The 23,577-nt window shown below is 48.2% G+C and overlaps 1 protein-coding gene across 2 annotated transcripts in view; it reads left to right on the top strand.

The window, feature by feature from the left end:
• The window catches only part of B3GNTL1 (UDP-GlcNAc:betaGal beta-1,3-N-acetylglucosaminyltransferase like 1), a 178,363-nt gene that overhangs the window by 136,534 nt on the left and 18,252 nt on the right, over positions 1-23,577 (top strand). For both annotated transcript variants that reach the window (XM_044296481.1, XM_044296482.1), the window contains exons 8-10: positions 1,711-1,806; positions 3,646-3,770; positions 11,921-12,056. In XM_044296481.1, the coding sequence (XP_044152416.1) occupies positions 1,711-1,806; positions 3,646-3,770; positions 11,921-12,056 (357 nt within the window). The remainder of the gene's footprint in view (positions 1-1,710; positions 1,807-3,645; positions 3,771-11,920; positions 12,057-23,577) is intronic.

Genomic DNA, 23,577 nt, shown 5'->3' with positions numbered 1-23,577 from the left:
CCCATGTAACATGACAGCTATGCCCTTACCCCATGTAACATGTCAGCTATGCCCTTACCCCATGTAACATGACAGCTATGCCCTTACCCCATGTAACATGTCAGCTATGCTTGTACCCCATGTACCATGACAGCTATGCCCTTACCCCATGTAACATGTCAGCTATGCCCTTACCCCATGTAACATGACAGCTATGCCCTTACCCCATGTAACATGTCAGCTATGCCTGTACCCCATGTAACATGCCAGCTATGCCCTTACCCCATGTAACATGCCAGCTATGCCTGTACCCCATGTAACATGATAGCTATGCCCTTACCCCATGTAACATGTCAGCTATGCCTGTACCCCATGTAACATGCCAGCTATGCTTGTACCCCATGTAACATGATAGCTATGCCCTTACCCCATGTAACATGTCAGCTATGCTTGTACCCCATGTAACATGACAGCTATGCCCTTACCCCATGTAACATGTCAGCTATGCCTGTACCCCATGTAACATGCCAGCTATGCCCTTACCCCATGTAACATGACAGCTATGCCCTTACCCCATGTAACATGCCAGCTATGCTTGTACCCATATGTAACATGACAGCTATGCCCTTACCCCATGTAACATGACAGCTATGCCCTTACCCCATGTTACATGACAGCTATGCTTGTACCCCATGTAAAATGACAGCTATGCCCTTACCCCATGTAACATGACAGCTATGCCCTTACCCCATGTAACATGACAGCTATGCCCTTACCCCATGTAACATGCCAGCTATGCTTGTACCCCTATGTAACATGACAGCTATGCCCTTACCCCATGTAACATGACAGCTATGCCCTTACCCCATGTTACATGCCAGCTATGCTTGTACCCCTATGTAACATGACCGCTATGCCCTTACCCCATGTAACATGCCAGCTATGCTTGTACCCCATGTAACATGCCACCTACGCCAGTACTCAAATGTAACATGTCAGTTTTGCCCATACTCCCATATAATCCTAAAAAAGCCCAATGAACACCTTCAGCTAAGCTGATGAAATGTGCCAGACCACCATTGCCACCATGAAACGCGCCAAGCTTTGCTGAGATCACGTCCATTACATCACCCTCTGGTGTTTTCACAAGCCACCATTCATCAGTGGTGGATGTTCTCATGGCCGTTGTCAGGAGGCCATTTTCCCACATTTCCTGTCACCATACTCCTACTCTTACACTCTGTTTGCACATTCCACACACAGGTTCAATATTTGACGCGTTTCGGCAGTGACGGGACATTTGTCAGGCTGGGAGAAGCTTCTTGACATTGGGGGAGCTTTTCCCACGCTGTGCCTGTGTATGAATGGAGAGGGTGTAGGCTAGCGCACACCTGACACCCCCACCTGCATCCCCAACCCCTGCACCCGGATGCTTCGATGACAGGCTTGGGTGACACTTTCCCAACAAGAGTCTGTAAGGACCATGGGGCGCTCACCCAGCTTTCCTAGAGTCCTGGGCAGCAGATCTGTATTGGAGTGGGGACATTTCAGTAGGACACCTGCCATTCAGGAATCTGGAAACGCTAAGTGACAACCCTTGCTGGAGAAGAGTGAGTTCCAGTAGTCACCCAGCTTTCCCATAGCCAGTAGAGTTTCCTCAGGCATTGTCACCCAACTTTCCAAAAGTCCTGAACGGCCTTGTAATGTAGATCTTCCTTGCGTTCCTCACAGGTATTCACCTCACATGGGCCCACTGTCATCATGCCCACCTGGTGCTGCTCCAGAGAATGGTTCTGCCACGTGGGTCCGTTCGTTGAAGACGGGCAGGTAAGACCTGACTCTTACAGATCGTTTGTATTTGGTTTTGTCGTGGCAGTTCATATAGAAATCAGTAGAGGGCGACAAAGAGCACAGGAGAAAGCTCCTCCCAGGGGAAGAGGCAGTCAGACCTGCGCTCCACCGCGGGGAGTGATATTTGGAATGATAATAAAAGGGTTTAGAAAAACTTTTTGAGTAAAATTTCTTCACCGCGTAACTAAGGAAAGATTCTTGAACCAGTGATGTCAATATGGGCTCCAACAGGAACTGCACTTTTAGATCTTGGAGGAGGGTGGGTTTTTTATTTAGACTTTCGTTCGCTTTTTCAGAAAGCGCTAAGATGGCTCCAAATTGAGTGACCCCTTAGAATGCCCCCTTTCTCTTAGCGATCGCAGACATGTTAGGATACTGTGTATCGGCATCTAGATATCTCTATATAAGGAGAGGAAGTCGTTGAGGGCCGATTGCTGTCCTGACCCTCAGCTTTGTACGCTGTCCCATTCTCTCGCCCCGACGTGATAAGGATGGCCTGTCAGTTGGCCAGGAATAACAGGGTCCCCGTACTGCAGCCTGGGAAACGGCGCGCAGGGTGCGAGGGGTCAGCCCGGCACATGTCGCCACGTCTCTGCCTGCAATGGGGGATGTGTCGTCTCAGACAGCCAGACCGGTTAAAGGGGCAGCTCCTTTTTTTTTTATAATTCCAGAATTGTCTTCACTTCTGGGAAAGTTGGGTGACTACCAGCATGGCCAGCGTTACATCGCCCATAGAGGGTTGTCACTCAGTTTTCCAAGACTCCTTAAAGGCACATCTGCCCTGGTATATGCCAGTGGTACAGTCCAGTCCCTGCATAACCCTGTTGGGATAGTCCGGAGTAGTGAACGTGTATGGGAATGATGCGGGGTATTCCGGGAGCTGGATCCCGTCCCTACTGATGTGGTTACGGAATAACTGGGACACAAGAGGGGGGGGGCTGTTATTTTCTTGGCACAAGAGCAAGGAAATGTAACTTGAGTTTTATCAGAGACGGAAGAGAAAGAATCAGGTTTGTAGAAACGGTTTACAAACCGACACAGGAGGTTCCCACACGAGGCGCCTGGCGTTCAGAGCGCGCCCACGGTCGTCTTATACCCTCACATTGTCTTAGGGAGCCTGGGAAAAGAGTGGGGGGGCTGCCGGATTTTTCTTCCTGAATTTCCAGTTTGGCGATGAACTCGTTTTTAAGTTATCGAATAATTGGCCAAAAAGTTGTAGATGGCGATGAGTGGATCGGTACGCCGCCCATTGGTCAGAGACAACATAAGGGGGTGTTCACACAGCAGAAAAAACGGTGGCGCAGAAAACACGCCTTGTCAAAAATCCGCCATGTGGACATACTGTCACATGCCCAGCGGCCTTCTCCTTAAAGAGGTTGTGTGAGCAAGGGTGGAGAGCCTTGTGATACTAATTTCCTTTACCATTTTCAAGATCTCTGCTTGCAGTCAGTGCTTCTGAACAGTCCTGCTTACATCAGATGTAGTAAACCTATGCACGTTCCCTGCACTGATACATTGTAACAAATGTAAGAGATATGCGTCGCCAGACTGGAGACAGTTGTAGCAATCCCCCACCTGTGTTCATATTCACTGACCACAAGCAGAGCTATTATAGTGAAGAGAAAAAAATCGTGAATTTTCATGAAATTGGGGTGCTGTCTTTTCACCCCTTATGTGGCGACTGATCCTGGATCTTGTGAACTGCCGCACTCTCATCATCTTCATCATTACCATCCCCCATCATCATCAGTGGTTAGCAATCTTTACTTGATGACTCTGCTGGTCGGGGTGACATGTTCTTTGTCTTGTTTTCAGGGGACCCCAGAAGATCTGCTCTTCTTCTACGATCACCTTCGGAAAGGCGGCGGAGTCCATCGTCTAGATGAATGCCTCCTGCTGTACCGCTACCACGAGCACGCTGCCACACACTCCGTATCCGAGTGAGTGTTTAATGTACCAATCTGTGACGTCAACCAGGTCTTGAGGTTGATGTGGTGGAAGCAGGAAAAATGGGCAGGCGTAAGGATCTGAGGGACCAAGACAAGGGCCAAATCATATAGACAACTAGGTTAGTCTTGTGGGGTGTGTCTGGTATGCAGTGGTCAGTACCTACCTACCATAAGTGGTCCAAGGAAGGACAACCGGTGACAGGGTCATGGGCACCCAAGTCTCCTTGATGTGTGGGGAGTGAAGGCTAGCTGACAACCTTACTTCTGACATTGATAGAAAGGGGTCAAGAGACATAGGTCATCACAGCTTGTGATGTATCGGGTGGCGTAGCTGCAGAGCAGTCAGAGCACCCATGCCACCCAGCACCAAAGCAACCTACAGACCAACGGCCTGGTCCGAAGAATCGTGTAGATCATGTGGACAGCCGGGTGTGCGTGTACATCACTTACCTGGGGAGGACATGGCACCAGCTGCACTATGGGAAGAAGGTGGCCTGGTCTGATGAATCATATTACATCATGTGGACTGCCGGGGGCATGTGTGTCACTTACCTAGGCAGGACATGGCACCGGGTGCAATGTGGGAAGAAGGCGCCTGGTCTGATGAATCATGTTACATCATGTGGACAGCCGAGTGCATGTGCGTCACTTACCTGAGGAAGAGACCACCAGGTGCACTATGAGAAGAAGGCAGTCTGGGCTAATTCATCAGGTTACATCATGTGGATGGCCAGGTACATGTGCGTCACTTACCTGTGGAGGAGATGGCACCAGGTGCACTGTGGGAAGAAGACGGCTTGGTCTGATAAACCAGGTTACAATACGTGGACGTTTGGGGTTGTGTGTGTCATTTACATGGAGAAGAGATGGCACCAGGTGCACTATTGGAAAAAGACGGCCTGGTCTGATGAATCACGTCACATCATGTGGGCGGCCGGGTGTGTGTGCATCACTTACCTGGGGAGGAGATGGCACCAGTTGCACTATGGGAAGAGGACAAGTCGGCAGAGGCAGTGTGAGGCTCTGGGCAATGTTCTCCTGGAAATCTTGAGTCCTGGCATCATGTAGATGTGACCCGTACCACCTACCTAACCACTGTACAGACAGCTACCCACCTTCATGGCAGTAGTGCCCCCTAATGGCAGTGCCCTCTTTCAGCAGGATAATGCCCTGACCACAGTGCAGAAACTGTCCAGAAATTGGGAACATGACAAAGAGATTGAGGTGATAATTGTCTCCAGATCTTAGCCCAGTCGTCATGGATGTGATGGAAAACCAAGTCCGATCTATGGAGGCCGCACCGAGCAACTTCCAGAATCTGCTCTCAGGTACCACAGGACACCTCAGAGGTGGAGTCCACGCCCCAACAGGTCAGAGACCTACTCAATCTGAGGTTTTAATGTTCTAGCTGATCAGTGTATATACCGGCTCTGATCGGATGTTATTCGGTGTACATTTCCTCCAGTCCCAGCAGGATACAGACAGTAGCCGTGTACGGCCTCACAGCCATCGTCAGCTTCACACGTCCGATCCTACGGGAGATGCCTCCACCTCATCCTCTCTCCATATAAGACTCTCTTCTCTACTGCCAAGTACAACATCCTGCTCGGGGACAGGGAGGACCAGCCCAGCCATGTTTTTCCAAAGCTTATTTCATTGGGTGTAACCGCCCCCCCACCCCAACACCCAAACCTGTCAATATGGAACAGCATTGTATGGTGTAGCTGGGTGACCACCAATGGGGCCTCCATTGCCGCTCCTGCAGGTGTTGTCACCCAGCTTTCCCAGACTCCTGAGCGTCATTGCTTCCATATTGCTGTCTTGGGATATGATTAGAGAATGTGACACGCTCCCCTGGTAATTTGCCTCCACCTCCTCTCCCCATCTTCTTCTGGGGAGAATTCTCAATGTGGGTGCAAATTAAAACCTGCCTAGTTGCTTGTAGCAACCAACCAGACTCCACCTTTCATTTTTCAGAGCTCCTATGGAAAATGAAAGGTAGACTCTGATTGGTTGCTATGGGTAACTAAGCCAGTTTTTCTTTGCATCAGTTTTGATTAATCTCCCCCATAGGCCGCATTTACCAAGACTGCCTTTGTTGCCCATAGCAACTAATCAGAGCCCAGCTTTCATGTCTTAAACTGCCCTGGTTAAATGAAAGCTGAGCTCTGATTGGTTGCTATGGGCAACAGAGACAGTTTTGGTAAATGCCACCATCTGCACCTCGTCCTGATTGGCTGCTGAAGTGACGTTGCGGTTCACCCCGGTTCTGCAGCGTCAGGCGTGTCAGGGCATAATCCAGCGAATCACAGGAGATGAGCTTCAGCTGTAATCTGTGATGGATATTCGGAGAACAGTGCTGGGGGCAGTTTCACATACTACATGCACCCCCACGTCACATGACTCTGCCTCGTGCATTAACTCATTCACTGCCACTCAAGCACAAGGAGCCTTCTGCTTCTGTAGGACTACAAGTTCCAGCATGCACCTCCACGTGTTCACCAGCATGTGTTCTCAGCGCTGGGCCACAGTGGTCATAACTTATGTGGAACTATAAGCATTTACTGCATATGTTCTAGGACAGTAACTCCCAGCGTGTTGGACAACAGCTCCCAGCTTGCAGACCACAACTCACAGCATAAGCATCTTATATTAGACCATAACTCCCAGCAGGTTATAACAAACTCTCTTCAGACCACAAATATCACAGTGTTGGACCACAACTCCCAACATCCCTAAATAGCCATTCGTTATAATGTGCAATATATTTTTAACCAGGCTGTAAATGTTGGTGACTTGCTGGGTTGTGTAGTCCCACAGCAGGTGGGGCTTGCGTCCTGTGACTGCTGTTTGTCTCCACTGTATATTTGCTTAGTGACGACATTTCTCGTGTCGCACAATTTCACCGGCTGCAACAAATAATTCTCATACCACGAAGAACCTGCAATGAGATCCGGGCCACAGTGACTGGTTCAACTGCCACAGACCTCTAGGACCAATGACATCATCACCTGCTGCAGAACTACAGGACCAAAGATGTCATTACCAGCTGCAGAGATCCAAAAACAATGACCTCATCACCTGCCGCAGACCTGAAGAGACGATGACGTCATCACCTGCTGCAGACCTCAAGGAGTGAGGGCAACATCATCTGCTGTAGACCTGTATGACTTGAACACCTGTTGCAGGCCTCCACTAATGATGATGTCATCGCCTACTGTTGACCCCGAGGAAGCTGGACATCATTACCTGCTACAGATCTCGAGGAACAATGACGTGCTGTAGACCTCCAGCAATGATGACATTCTCACTTGCTGCACAACTCCAGGAATAATGACATCATCACCTGCATCGACCTCCAGAAATGATGACATCACCTGCTTCGAAACTCTGACGATGATGTCATCCCCTACTGTGGACCTGCAGAAACCATGATGTCCTGTACACCTGCAGGTGTGAAGATGTTATCGCCTGCTGCAGAACTCCTAAGAATGTTGATGTCATCACCTAGCTACAAACCTCAAGGAAGAGTGACATCATCACCTGCTCTAGACCAACAGGAAGAATGACCTCATTGACTGCTGATTATTTAGAGAATTGATGAGAACAGTGACGTAATCCAGGACATGAACCCCTAGAATGAAAATTAGGGGCTGCTGCTTGTCATGGTCATGTAGAAGCTGCAGGTTTTTCCCCTGTTTTATTGGCCATTTTTTGGGAAACTCATAAATAATCAGTGTAGTGTTGGATTGGATCATGACCCAAGATGCTGGAGAACCTCTGTAGGAGAGATCAAGAACGTTTGATGTTCCTAGAGGCATCTTCTTTCGTCCAGGAGGAGCCGAATCTCAAAGCCATAGATATCCCTGTGATTCAAGGACTCTACAAGCACCTGCTGACCTTTCCATATGGCCTCAGATCGCCCAGGTGGGTGCACGGTGACAGCTATGACTCCCCTTTTTAACACTTTTGTCGAATTGACAGTGTAATCTTGATACAGTGGAGGTGGCCTCTTCTGGCACCGCTTATTTCTGGAGAACCAACAGTTGTGCGAGCACCTCAACTAGACTTTGGTGGACTTTGAGTACATAACATGTATCATGTCCAGCATATGTCGTAAAAGGTTCCCCGTTTGCCCACCCATTATTAACGTCATCTTCCTTGCTTAATCCTTCATCGTTCTTCTGCAGGACTCAGGACTCCTCCCAGAAAATCGGTGTCGGTCCTGGTGGCGCTTATAGTCTCCGAGCTGGTGACCTATACAACTGATATACATTGAGTGGTCATATTCATTTTGGTCACCCTTTTACGCAACTTTGACACAGTGCCTGCCCTCCTTGGACCTGGCACAGATCCTCAGCGTGGGCCGGCAGCCATACTTCCTCCTGCTACCTGGAAGATTAACGGAAGGTTCCCACAGTGTAATAAAGGCGCGCAGCGAGGCGTCTTCCCTGTACTCGCTGCTACGAGGCGGCAAGTTCATACGCCTCCATCTGCACCTGTCCTGGCTCTGACTATGGGAACCTGTTCCCCCGGCTTTCCCTGGAATCACAGGTACCAGGCCCGGGGGTGAGGAGAATAGTAGCAAATTTATGTTCCTGGCACCGTACATGCCGCAACAGAGGATTCTGGGTATGTGCCTGCAGCTCCCATCTTACCTACTGCAAGGTGAACTTTGTGGCCGGAGATGCACCCCCCCCCCCCCTTCCCCATATATTGTACAGTAATTATATAAACCTGAAATTATGGAGAAACCGCAGCTACCTGTGAACGGGGGTCATTGTGCAGCTGATGAACCAAGGCTATTGTTAGGAGGGTCCCAGCGGGCGTGAGATACTCCGACTACTGTGGGAATTTCATCAGGTGAACCGTTCATAGGTCAATCAAAGTGAGTTACGAGAAAAACATGGCTGCCTATTTCCAGAAACAGCGCCACTCTCGTCGGAAGGCTGCATCTGGCATTGCAGCATTTAGGTCAATGGGGACGAGCTGCAATCCCGGGCACAGCCTGTGGACTAGAGTGGCGCTGTGCCTGGAAGGACGTAGACCTGTAGAAGGGAAGTTTCCAGCAGGGGAGACTCTCGTGCCATGACTTTCTGGGTGACTACCGGCAGTCGGAGTGTCTCTTCTGTCAGTGCACGCTCTCGTAGGGACGCCCCTGGGGTTGTGCTTTCTAGTAATTCTCGTTTTGAGAATGTTTCGGTGATAGTGGAGAGGATGTGGTACATTCGACACTTGTCACCCTGATAATGGGGCCGGGTCCCCTGGATCAGTTATGAAGCGGTTCCTGAGATACAATGTCAGGACTGGCGACACCCTGCGTGACGGTGTAGTTTATTGACAACCCTCATACCTGTACACAACCACACAGCACTGAGATAGTGTACGTAAAGCACACCCATATGCATATACAACACCCATATATACATCCACTGCACCAATATATACATATACAGCACCCACACATTACTAATATAGTATATAAACAGCACCCATACTATACATGCCATCTACTATATATACAGCACATGCACAGTACCCATCTACTATATATACAGCACAGACACAGTACCCATATATGCATATACAGCACATGCATCTACTATATATACAGCACATGCATAGTACCCATCTACTATATATACAGCACATGCACAGTACCCATCTATTATATATACAGCACATGCACACTACCCATCCAGTACATATACTGCACAGACAACGTACCTATCTAGTACATATACAGCACAATGCACAGTACCCATCTAGTACATATACCGCTCAGACACAGTACCCATCTAGTACATATACAGCACATGCACAGTACCCATCTACTATATATACAGCACATGCACAGTACCCATCTACTATATATAGAGCACATGTATAGTACCCATCTACTATATATACAGCACATGTACAGTACCCATCTGCTATATATACGGCACATGCACAGTACCCATGTATTATATATACGGCACATGCACAGTACCCATCTGCTATATAAACAGCACATGCACAGTACCCATCTACTATATAAACAGCACATGCACAGTACCCATCTACTATATAAACAGCACATGCACAGTACCCATCTACTATATATACAGCACATGCACAGTACCCATCTACTATATGTAGAGCACATGTATAGTACCCATCTACTATATATACAGCACATGCACAGTACCCATCTACTATATAAACAGCACATGCACAGTACCCATCTACTATATGTAGAGCACATGTATAGTACCCATCTACTATATATACAGCACATGCACAGTACCCATCTACTATATATACAGCACATGCACAGTACCCATCTACTATATAAACAGCACATGCACAGTACCCATCTACTATATAAACAGCACATGCACAGTACCCATCTACTATATAAACAGCACATGCACAGTACCCATCTACTATATATACAGCACATGCACAGTACCCATCTACTATATGTAGAGCACATGTATAGTACCCATCTACTATATATACAGCACATGCACAGTACAGTACCCATCTATTATATATACGGCACATGCACAGTAGCCATCTGCTATATATACGGCACATGCACAGTACCCATCTACTATATAAACAGCACATGCACAGTACCCATCTACTATATAAACAGCACATGCACAGTACCCATCTGCTATATATACGGCACATGCACAGTACCCATCTACTATATATACGGCACATGCACAGTACCCATCTACTATATAAACAGCACATGCACAGTACCCATCTACTATATATACAGCACATGCATAGTACCCATCTACTATATATACAGCACATGCACAGTACCCATCTACTATATATACGGCACATGCACAGTAGCCATCTGCTATATATACGGCACATGCACAGTACCCATCTACTATATATACAGCACATGCATAGTACCCATCTACTATATATACGCCACATGCACAGTACCTATCTACTATATATACGGCACATGCACAGTACTCATCTACTATATATACGGCACATGCACAGTACTCATCTACTATATATACAGCACATGCACAGTACCCATCTACTATATAAACAGCACATGCACAGTACCCATCTACTATATAAACAGCACATGCACAGTACCCATCTACTATATATACAGCACATGCATCTACTATATATACAGCACATGCATAGTACCCATCTACTATATATACGCCACATGCACAGTACCTATCTACTATATATACGGCACATGCACAGTACTCATCTACTATATATACGGCACATGTACAGTACCCATCTACTATATAAACAGCACATGCACAGTACCCATCTACTATATAAACAGCACATGCACAGTACCCATCTACTATATATACAGCACATGTATAGTACCCATCTACTATATATACAGAACATGCACAGTACCCATCTACTATATATACGGCACATGCACAGTACCCCTCAGCTATATATACGGCACATGCACAGTACCCATCTACTATATAAACAGCACCCATCCGTCATGGATCTGCAAAAACGCTTCCGTTACAATAATACAATCGCATGCATCCGTCATGTATAGTACCCATCTACTATATATACAGCACATATACAGCACATGCACAGTACCCATCTAGTACATATAGAGCACATGCACAGTACCCATCTACTATATATACAGCACATGCACAGTCACCATCTACTATATATAGAGCACATGCACAGTACCCATCTAGTACATATAGAGCACATGCACAGTACCCATCTAGTACATATAGAGCACATGCACAGTACCCATATAGTACATATACAACCAATACATAGGGGCACATTTATTTAGACTGGCATTTTAGAAATGGTCTTAATAAAGGCCCTGTGCTGGTGGTGGATCCGCTGGAGTCATGAAGAGGCGCCGACCTCTTTATAACTTCAGCACATCCAGCGCCATTTCTAAATGTGAGACAGCTTCCTAAAACAAGCGGCCGTCCCCATCCACATCACGCCCACAATTTTAGACCTGATGTGAGCGGGGAGAAGTCGCAGATTGCCATCTGCGCCTGAAATACGCCTAATATAGTATATATACAGCAGATATATATGAGCAGTTAGGGGTCTTCACAGTTTTTTTTATGTAAAGCCCATTGTGTTCCGCTTTCTAGGGAGACAATCTGGAAGAATCGTCTGCAGTTCCTCGAGGAGCGAGTGCTTGATCACTGGTCGTCCTTCACCATCTGGAATGCCGGCAAACAGGGACGCAAGTTTTATCGGAGCCTGACCCCCAGAAACAGAGACAAGGTGAGGCTGATGTCAGAGCTGGTCCAATATAGTGTACGCAGAACCACGTCCTCAGGGACAAGGAGCTTAAAGGGCAACTCCACAAAATACATTCTTCTTATTACCTTGTTAGGATTGTCCTTATCTACCTGAGAAGCCATATTGAGTTCTGGGCTGATGGTCATGGTGAGCGCACCTGTTGTCTGTTTCTATTTCTTCAGTCCAACATGCATACGGCTCCTTCCACTATGTAGCTCTTGGTCTATAACCTACCACTAGATCAGCACACTGTTCTCCTGAAATACTCTGTGCTACTGTTGGGACCCTGCTCCTTCCACTATGTAAGTCTCAGACTGTGACCTCCCATATGAACAGCACACACTTCTCCTGAAATACACTGTGCTGCTGAGGACACTGTTGCTTGTGCGGTGGCCGGGTTTGGGGTGGCTCAAACGCTACACTGAGTCCCCTGGACACCGTTGAGGTGTCACCACGTGTTGCTGCTCTCCGGAAGGGATGGTAAGGTGTGGTGCACCCCAATGGGAAATAAGCCCAGAGAGTCATGGTCTGCGGTAACCAGGGTGCTTCTTTATTGGAGGAATTCATGTACAAAACAATACAGGCGAGGCATAGGGCTGGCTTCTCCAGTCTCCTGGCAGAAGAAGGGTTTGATGCTGAGGAAAGGCTCTCTCTTTAAGAAGGCTTATATCCTGGTCCAAGACTGGTGATCCAGGGTCTGTGGCAGCGTATCCCCGTCTCAGCGTCTTCTTCTGGTCACTCAGTAGTCTGGCAGAGTCTCCTCCCTGGCAAAAGAAGGGTTTGATGCTGAGGAAAGGCCTGAGCGATCTGTCCCTCTCTCTCTCAGAAGGCTGGCATCCTGGTCAAGGGCCCACGGTCTGTAGCTCAGTAAGTCCAGGTGGCTCCTTAGTCACAGGGATAGTGACCCATGGTCTGGGGCTCAGCGTCCCCATCTCAGCGTCTTCTTCTGGTCACTCAGTAGGCTGCCATGAGTCTCCCCTCCAAGCACTGGTCCCTAACTGCAGCACACTAGGGGCTCTGACTGATCTCCTTATATACAGTTTTTGCTAGACTAGAACTTTCTAGTGGGAGGAGGGGTGGAGTGGAGAAACTCAGCACAAACAGATACAATGTTTCAGCTCCTGTCTGGTATAGACTTACATTAGAGCTTCAATGATACTCAATGGCAATGACACAGCAGGTTTGCCATACAAAAACAAGTTTCCAGACATAACAACAGAGCTAAAACCAGACATTTAAGGCTACGTTCACACTAGCGTTTTTTGCGGATCCGTCATGGATCTGCAAAAACGCTTCCGTTACAATAATACAACCGCATGCATCCGTCATGAACGGATCCTGTTGTAATATGTCTTCTATAGCCATGACATTTTCTATTGTGCCAGATTGTGTCTGAGAAAACTGATCCGTCCCCATTGACTTACATTGTGTGTCAGAACGGATCAGTTTTGCTCCGCTTCGTCAGGCGGACAGCAAAATGCTGTAGGCAGCATTTTGGTGTTCGCCTCCAAAGAGGAATGGTGACTGATCGGAGGCAAACTGATGCATTCTGAGCGGATCCTTTTCCATTCAGAATGCATTAGGGCAACTGATCTGTTTTAGACCGCTTGTGAGAGCTCTGAACGGATCTCACAAACGGAAAGCCAAAACGCGAGTGTGAAAGTAGCCTAAAAGGTCAGCCTGTCTTCTTTTTGATGATAAACAAGTCTGGGGTTTTCCCTCCAAAACATGCTCTTCTTAGCTGTGGAAATTTAGCAGCTTCTCAATCAAAGCCCTAACAGTCTCTCAGTATTCATTAACCCTTTCCACAGAGCCATGTAAATCCAATGATAATGAACAGGATATATAACACAACATACATATAAAATGCAGTTACACAGTATTAAACAGTGCAAGTTAACCCTTTTAGGTGAAATAAAGTAAGAAGTTTTAACTTTACATAGGGGAAATAGGCAAATGTCAAAGTACTCCCTGCTCTAGGGCACTAAACTTGCACTAGGAAGCTCTCCATCTCTGCCCTCTGCTGAAGTACTCTGTGCTGCTGGCAGGGGGACCTGGTCTTTCCAAATGATCCAAACACTCATGTAGTATACCGTGCCTCTGGGAGAGAATCCTGTTGCTTTTACTGTGTGAACCTGGACAATGTGACCTCTAGGTAATCTGATTTAATTAGGTTGCGGTAGTTTTTCAGCAGCACCATATGGCAGCTACTTGGTGATCCATGTGCCTGGCGCTGATAGCCTCACACAGCTGAGGCCTGTACATAGAAGAAATATGGCTGTCCTCAGGGTCGGGCAGATGTGAGGAGATGGTGCTGAGGGGGGATTACAGATCCATCCGCTCCTTGTGTTCTTTTCATAATATTTCAAAATGTGGACCATATGAAAGTAATTATGTCCTCGGGCTGCAGACCACACACAGGAGGCCGCTGTATGAGCTCAGGTATGTACTGGGCCGTGGGTCCATATCACTGCCTGTCATATTTCCTAATGTGAATACTTTTTACCTTACTTTTATCTCTTCGGGGCTGCTGACCCTCATATTACACGTCCTGTGGATCTCACTCCTCATATCCCATGTGCCGTCTCCTCTGCCCCAATTGCCCTGGGTTCTATCCCTCCTGCCTCATACATCCAATGTCCTGTCTCTCCTGCCTCATACATCCAATGTCCTGTCTCTCCTGCCTCATACATCCAATGTCCTGTCTCTCCTGCCTCATACATCCAATGTCCTGTCTCTCCTGCCTCATACATCCAATGTCCTGTCTCTCCTGCCTCATACATCCAATGTCCTGTCTCTCCTGCCTCATACATCCAATGTCCTGTCTCTCCTGCCTCATACATCCAATGTCCTGTCTCTCCTGCCTCATACATCCAATGTCCTGTCTCTCCTGCCTCATACATCCAATGTCCTGTCTCTCCTGCCTCATACATCCAATGTCCTGTCCCTCCTGCCTCATACATCCAATGTTCTTTCTCTCCTGACACAAGTGCCTCGTGTTCTTTCTCTCCTGCCTTTTATATCCCATGTCCTGTCTCTCCTGCCTTTCATATCCCATGTCCTGTCTTTCCTGCCTTTCATATTCCATGTCCTGTCTTTCCTGCCTTTCATATTCCATGTCCTGTCTTTCCTGCCTTTCATATTCCATAATCCTATCTGCTGCCTTTCATATTCTATGTCTTGTTTCTTATGTCCAATGTCCTGTTCTTCTGCCTTTCATATGCCATAATCATGACTCTCCTGCCTATTATGTCCAATGTTCTGTCTCTCCTTTCATATACCATACCCTGTCTCTCCTGCTTTGTATATCCAATGCTCTGTCTCTCCTGCTTTTCATATCCCATGTTCTGTTTCTCCTTCCTTTCACATCCAGTGCTCTGCCTCATGTATCCAATGTTTTGTCTCTCCTACCTTTCATATTCCGTGTCCTGTCTCTCCTGCCTTTCATATCTCATATCCTGTATTTCCTGCCCTTCATACCCCTTTCCTGACCTTCATATACCATAATCCTATCTCTCCTGCCTTTCATACCCCATGTCTTGTTTCTTATATGCAATGTCCTGTCTCTCCTGCCTTTTATGTCCCATGTTCTGTCTCTCCTGCCTCTAATATCCAATGCTCTGTCTCTCCTGCCTTTCATATTCCTTGTCCTGTCTCTTCTGCCTTTTATATCCCATGACCTGTTTCTCTTGTCTTTCAGGTCCTGTCTCTACTGGTTTTCATATCCCAGGTCCTGTCTCCCCTGCCTCTCATAGCCAATGTCCTGTCTCTCCTACCAGTCAGATCTCTTTTCTTGTCTCTCCCTCCCTAAGTGTCCCATTTCCTTTTCCTCTTGCCCCTTATATCCCATGTCCTGTCTCTCCTGTATTTTTGCCCATGCACTTGATATTCCACATTCTATCTCTCTTGCCATACATTTCATATTTCTCCGGTCCCTGAAATCTAATCTTTTCTGTCTTTCCTGCCTTTCTTAGCCAGTATTGTCTCCCCTGCCTTCCATTTGATGCTTTTCTCTCCTGTCCACTGTGTCCCATATTCTATCTCCTGCCTTTCATATCCCGTGTTCCCCATCTCTCCTGTGCCCCATATTCCATCTCTCCTGCCTCTCATATCCCATGTCCTGTCTCTCCTGCCTCTCATATCCCTTATTCTGTCTCCCCTGCCTTTCATATTTCTTCATCACTCCAGCTCCTTTTAGCTCTTGCTGCCCCCTTCCCCTGGTTCAGGCCCCATTGCCCCCATCCATAGACCATGAGCTGGATGGAGATGATATATAGGTGTAACCTGTCTTATCCCCCTGACTGAGCCCGTCTGCTTCCAATTACCGCCGCACAGATCTTACCATTCCCTCCAGCTGACCTTTTCCTAACGTTTGCTTTGGCAAACCTTGGAGACTGCGACACCAGGCGCCTTTCAGCGAAGTTATAATTAAAATCGCAGCTTGGTGTATTTTTACCTCTGGCCTAAAACCCTGTGATCCGTTACTGAATCTCAGGGGTCCGAAGAATGGGGCCCCTCATATCCATCACAGGTGACCCGGCGTGTAAAAAGAGGAAGAGCTAGGAAGGGGTTAAAGGAATAGTTATGTCATCTATTAGATGCAGGACATATCGGATACATAGAGCAGAGCGGAGCTGGGGGGGTATGTGCTTCCATGGAGAACCAGGAGGAGCAGCTGGAGGACGTCTGTGCAGATGGTGCCGCGCTGTGCCGGGGATTTACTTGTAGATTTGGGTTTTTGTTAACATTTCAAAGGCTGAAGCTGAACAGACTCCTCCATTCAGCAGTAACGCAACTCCCATCATTGCGGACGGAGATGGAAACCAAATGCTTGAGCGCCACCCGGTATATAGAGAGCGTCCATATACAGGGGTCTCTGGCGGGACACAGCACAGGATGTTGATATGTGGCTTCACGGGGCGGCCATCATGGAGATAGCTACAACATGCCTGAATAAATAGTGGCTTCAGGTAAACTGTATTAGAAAGTGGGCAGGCCCCAGTGTTTACACTGCCGAGCAGCTGAATGTAGGCAGGGCTGCAGTGTGAGTGATAGCTGTGCTTATCCCCTATACACAGGATATCTGATTAGTGGGGCACTGATCATTAAAGCCTCCACCAATCCCGAGAATGGCGGTACTGTGTATTCCCAATGAAAGAAGCGTTGGATGAGTGTACCCACTGCCGATCCATTCATTTGGCGGTTGAACGTGTGTGCTGCCGCTTCATTCATTTAGTGCACACTGCGATCAATTCAATTGAGCATGCTGCTGATCCATTAATTCAGCCCTCGAGCACGTGCGCTACCAATCCACTTTATCAGTGCCCGAGCGTGCACTGCATGCTGCTAATTCATTCATTGAGCACTTCAGTGTGCGTGCTACCGATCCATTCATTGAGCACTTGAGCATGCGTGCTGCCGATCCATTCTTTCAGTGTTCCATTGTGCGCTCTGCCGATCCATGCATTCAGCACTCGAGCATGTGCACTGCCGATCCATTTATTCAGTGCTTGAGCAGGCGCAATACAGATCCATTCCTTCAGCGCTCGATCGTGCGCTCTACCGATCCATTCCTTCAGCCCTTGAGCATGCGCACTGCCGATCCATTTATCATGTTAAAAGGGTTTTCCAAGATTTTTATACTGATGACCTATCCTTAGGATAGGTCATCAGTATCTGATCGGTGGGGGTCCGACACCCGGGACCTCCGCTGATTAGCTGTTTGAGAAGGCCCCGGCACTCTTGTGAGCACTGCGGCCTTCTCCATGCTCATCAAGCACAGCGCCGTACATTGTATAGCGGCTGTGCCTAGGCCATGTGACCGATGAACGTGTTATCACTTAGCCTTAGCAAGAAGGCTGCGGCACTACTGCGAACATTGGTGCCTTCTCAAACAGATGATCAGCGGGGGTCCCAGGTGTCGGGCCACCACGATCAGGTATTGATGACCTATCCTGAGGATAGGTCATCAGTATTAACATTTCAGAAAACCCCTTTAATTCAATGCTCAAGCATGCACGCTGCCGACCCATTCATTAAGCATTCGATCATGCATGCTACTGATCTATTCACTCGGCAGTCAAGCGTGCGCTGCTAATTAGTGTTGATTGAGCATGCTCGGCCGAACACTAGTTCGGCTCGAGCATCTTGATGCTCGGCACATGGCGGTATTCGGCCGAATACCACATGTGCAATGCTCGAGTCTCCTCCCAATAAACGGCAGCCAATAAACGTGCAGGTAAGTACTAGCCTTCACTGTAATACCATAGCCATGTTAGCTGCTGGCATTACAGTGATTGGCTGGCCAGAACGCGCCATTGGGTGCTATATAGCACCCGATGACACGTGTTTGGCTCAGTCTTAGTCAGGGAGAGCTGTGCTGAAGAAGGGAAAGATAGTGAAGTTGAAAGACCCAGAGACCCAAAAGTCCTTTTAAGGACTATTGTTGTGTGTGGCAGCAGCAGTATATATTTTTAGCGCAATCTGCGCTAAATTGATAAAACTTTACAGACCCAAAAGTCCTTTTAAGGACTATTGTGTGTGGCAGCAATATCTATTTTTAGCGCATCCTGTGCTAAATAGCGTGCAATAGTTAGGACGCTGAAGACAGCGACATTATCGTGCTACATCTCCCGTGTAACGTGTGCGCATCCCAAAAATATCTGTAACATCCAGTGTACTTTTTCTGTAGACTGTGTCCGCTGCGGACAGTCACATTAGCTGCGCTACATCTCCTGTGTAACGCTTCCACATTCCAAATACCTGTGACATTCCCTGTAATTTTTTATTAGCTGCTGGTGACATCAGCGACATTATCTGCGGTATTTCTCCTGTGTAACGTTTCCACATCCCAAATACCTGTGACATTCCCTGTAATTTTTTATTAGCTGCTGGTGACATCAGCGACATTATCTGCGGTATTTCTCCTGTGTAACGTTTCCACATCCCAAATACCTGTGACATTCCCTGTAATTTTATTTTACCCGCTGCTGACATCAGTGACATTATCTGCATTATTTCTCCTGTGTAACGTTTCCACATCCCAAATACCTGTGACATTCCCTGTAATTTTTTATTAACCGCTGCTGACATCAGCGACATTATCTGCGGTATATCTCCTGTGTAACGTTTCCACATCCCAAATACCTGTGACATTCCCTGTAATTTTCTATTAGCCGCTGCTGACATCAGTGACATTATCTGCGGTATTTCTCCTGTGTAACGTTTCCACATCCCAAATACCTGTGACATTCCCTGTAATTTTATTTTACCCGCTGCTGACATCAGTGACATTATCTGCATTATTTCTCCTGTGTAACGTTTCCACATCCCAAATACCTGTGACATTCCCTGTAATTTTATATTACCCGCTGCTGACATCAGCAACATTATCTGTGGCATTTCTCCTGTGTGACGTTTCCACATCCCAAATACCTTTTTTTATTTTATTGCGCATACACTTACAAATCCTATGCTACTGTACGTGTGACATACTTTCAAGCATATATAACATTTAATATGAAGAATGCGAGCAGTAAGGGACAGGGAAGTGTCCGTGATGCTGATTGTGCACGCAGAAGCCGTGGCCCTGGGCATGTTGAAATTGTGCCTGCTGCCAGAGCACAAGAAAAACAATCATCCACGGTACCTAGCTTCATGTCCCGGTTTGCAGGGGCGGCGCAGGACAACGCTTTCTAAGTCAGACCAGTGTGACCAGGTGGTCGGTTGGATTGCAGCAGATAATACTTCCAGTCAGTTAAGCACCACCCTGTCTTCCACAAAGTCTAGTCTCAGTAGCCAAGAGTCTGGTCAACAGAATCCTCACCCTGATACTCCTTCCACCCACCATGGAGAGTCTTGGCAAACAAGTGATCCCACACTCGGATAGTCCGAGGAGCTCTTTTCAGCGCCATTCCTTCATTTGGTCCTCTCGCCAAGCCCGCTTAAAGAGGGACATGAGGAGATATTGTGCCCTGATTCCCAAACTCTTGAGCATCCACAGTCACAAGAAGATGACGGTGGGGAACGGCAATTAGTGTTTCACAAGGTGGATGATGATGATGAGACACAGTTGCCAATAAGACAACAGAAATTAGTGTCTCAAGAGGTTGATGATGAGGATGAGACAGAGTTGTCAATAACTGAGGTTGTTGTTAGGTCAACAAGTCAGGAGAATGAGCAGAGTGAGGAAGTGGAAGAGGAGGTGCTGGACGATTAAGTCACTGACCCAACCTAGAAAGGTGGCAAGCCGAGCGAGGACAGCAGTACAGAGGGGGAGGGATCCGCAGCACCGCAACAGGTTGGAAGAGGCAGTGGGGTGGCAAAAGGCAGAAGGCGGGCAACACCAAACACTTCCCCAGGGTACACCCTAGTGGAGATCTCCCTTGCCAAGGGGTAGGAGTTCCGCAGTCTGGCGCTTTTTAAGGAAAGTGCGGAGGACAAAAGATTTGTAATTTGCAACCTGTGCCATACACAAATGAGCAGGGGTGTGAACACTAGCAACCTCACCACCACCAGCATGATCCGCCACATGGCATCGAAGCACCGTAATATGTGGGCCGAACGCCTGGGTCCACAATCTGTGTCTGCCGGTCATACCTTTGCCTCCTCTTCCCCTGTGTTACGTGCTGGTCAATCTCCTGTCGAAGGTACAGGACCGGATGCCTACCTCCCTGCACCTGGACCTTCGCAAGCACCATCAGCGACCACATCCACTTCCTTGTCCCAGCGCAGCGTACAAATGTCCTTACCCCAGGCATTTGAACGCTAGTGCAAATACCCAGCCACCCACCCACAGGCCATAGCACTAAATGCGCAACTTTCCAAATTACTGGCCCTGTAAATGTTGCAATTTAGGCTTGTGGACACTGAGGCCTTCCGCAGCCTGATGTCAGCGGCCGTCCCTCGTTACGCAGTCCCCAGCCGCCATTATTTTTCACTGTGTGCCGTGCCCGCCTTACACCAGCATGTGTCCCATGACATCATCCGTGCCCTGACCAACGCAGTTACTGGGAAGGTCCACTTAACCACTGACACATGGATAAGTGCTTTCGGCCAGGGACGCTACATTTCCCTGACTGCACACTGGGTGAACGTTGTGAAGGCCAGGAGGGAGTCGTACCCTGGGATGGCACAGGTGCTACTGACTCCAAGGATTGCGGGCCCTAATTCCATCAGGGTTTCCGCCACCACCGGCTCCAACCCCCACTTCTCCGCCTCCACTTCCACCTCTGAATTATCCTCTTGCAGCACCAGTCAGCCATCAGTCAGTAGCTGGAAGCAGTGTAACATTGCAGTGGGGAAGCGTCAACAGGCCGTGCTTAAGCTGATCTGCTTAGGTGACGAACAGCACACCGCCGCAGATCTGTGGCAGGGGATAAGGGACCAGACTGAGCTGTGGCTCTCGCCACTCACCTAGAACCAGGCATGGTTGTGTCTGATAATGGCCGTAACTTGGTGGCGGCTTTGGAGCTCGGCAAGCTCACACACATACCATGCCTAGCCCACGTCTTCAACTTAATGGTTCAGTGGTTTCTCAAAACCTACCCCAATTTGCCTGAGCTACTGGTGAAGGTGCGCCGCGTGTGTGCCCATTTCCGCAAGTCATCGACAGCTTCCGCCGGTCTGTAAATGCTGCAGCAGCACTTGCATTTGCCAGCTCACCGGCTGTTGTGCGACGTGAGCAAGCGCTGGAACTCGACGTTCCAGATGTTGGCCAGGCTTTGTGAGCAGCAGAGGGCAGTAGTGGAATACCAGCTGCAACATGGTCGTCGCCTTTCCAGTCAGCTTCCGCTCTTCACAAGCGAGGAGTGGGCATGGATGTCTGACCTCTGTGAGGTCTTGAGTTACTTTGAGGAATCAACACAGATGGTGAGCGGCGATAACGCTATTATCAGCGTAACCATCCCACTTCTGTGTCTACTGAAACGCTCGCTGCTCACAATTAAGGCCCGCACTTTTCATGTGGAAGAGGTGGAAATGGGGGAAGACATTACACAGGGTGATAGGCAGACCACCCTCAGTTCGTCTTCTCAGTGCAAATTGGATGATGAGGAGGAGACTGTTGCCTCTGCTACAGAGGGTAGTACCCATGGAAGTTTAATTCCATCTGTTGCAGCCTGTTGGGACTCTGGCACACATGGCTGACTTTATGTTAGGCTGCTCTTCCCGTGACCCACTCGTTTTACGCATTTTGGACAACACTGATTACTGGTTGTTCACCCTTCTCGACACCGGCTACAAAGAGAACTTCTCATGTCTCATTCCTGTGGTGGAGAGGACGAGCGAAATGGTGAATACCAGAAGGTCCTTGTGGAAGAATTGCTCCAAAAATTTCCACTTGACAACGCTGGTGGCAGAGTACGTATTTCCTTGGGCAACCGAGGAGGGGAGGGTAACACACAGCAGTTCCAACAGACGCAGGGCAACACTCTTTCATGACACCCTGCCAGCACCCTCACCCTGATGCGTGGTCTAGTGTCACAAGGAGGGAAAAAATTTGGAAGATGGTGAAGGAGTACATAGCAGACCGTGTCAGCGTCCTCAGTGATCCCTCAGTGCCTTACAACTACTGGGTGTCCAAGCTGGACACGTGGCATGAACTGGCGCTGTACGCCTTGGAGGTGCTGGCCTGCCCTGCCACCAGCGTTTTGTCAGAGCGGGTATTTAGTGCTACTGGGGGTATAATAACTGATAAGCGCATCCGCCTGTCAACTGAAAATGCTGACCGGTTGACTCATATAAAAATGAACAAGGCCTGGATTGCCCCTGACTTCTCTGCTCCACCAGAGGAAAGCGGCTGAACATAAAGGCACTTTAAATGTGTTTTTTATAATGTACTGAATACACTGTATTCCCATGCACCCCTTCCACCACAAAAAAGTGTGTATGGTTCAATCTTCCTTTTCTCATCCTGTTCCATCATATCAACATGCTTATTAGTCTGCCCTCGCTCCTAATGTTGTAGAGGGTCAGTTCACCTGTAGGCCCTCGCATGTAATGTTTTAGAGGGTCAGCAAACCAGCAGGCCCTCACCTACAATCTTTTACAGGGTCAGCTCACCTACAGGCCCTCGCATATAATGTTGTAGAGGGTCAGTTCACCAGCAGGCCCTTACCTACAATCTTTTAGAGGGCCAGCTCACCTGTAGGCCCTCACATGTAATGTTTTGCAGAGTCAGCTCACCAGCAGGCCCTCACCTACAATCTTTTACAGGGTCAGCTAACCAGCAGGCCCTCGCATGTAATGTTTTAGAGGGTCAGCAAACCAGCAGGCCCTCACCTACAATCTTTTACAGGGTCAGCTCACCTGCAGGCCCTCGCATATAATGTTGTAGTGGGTCAGTTCACCAGCAGGCCCTTACCTACAGTCTTTTAGAGGGCCAGCTCACCTGTAGGCCCTCACATGTAATGTTTTGCAGAGTCAGCTCACCAGCAGGCCCTCACCTACAATCTTTTACAGGGTCAGCTAACCAGCAGGCCCTCGCATGTAATGTTTTAGAGGG

The sequence above is a fragment of the Bufo gargarizans genome, chromosome 6, assembly GCF_014858855.1.
Source record: "Bufo gargarizans isolate SCDJY-AF-19 chromosome 6, ASM1485885v1, whole genome shotgun sequence".
NCBI lineage: Eukaryota > Metazoa > Chordata > Amphibia > Anura > Bufonidae > Bufo > Bufo gargarizans.
The sequence above is the reverse complement of the archived record's forward strand: the minus strand, read 5'-3'. Positions and strand labels throughout refer to the sequence as shown.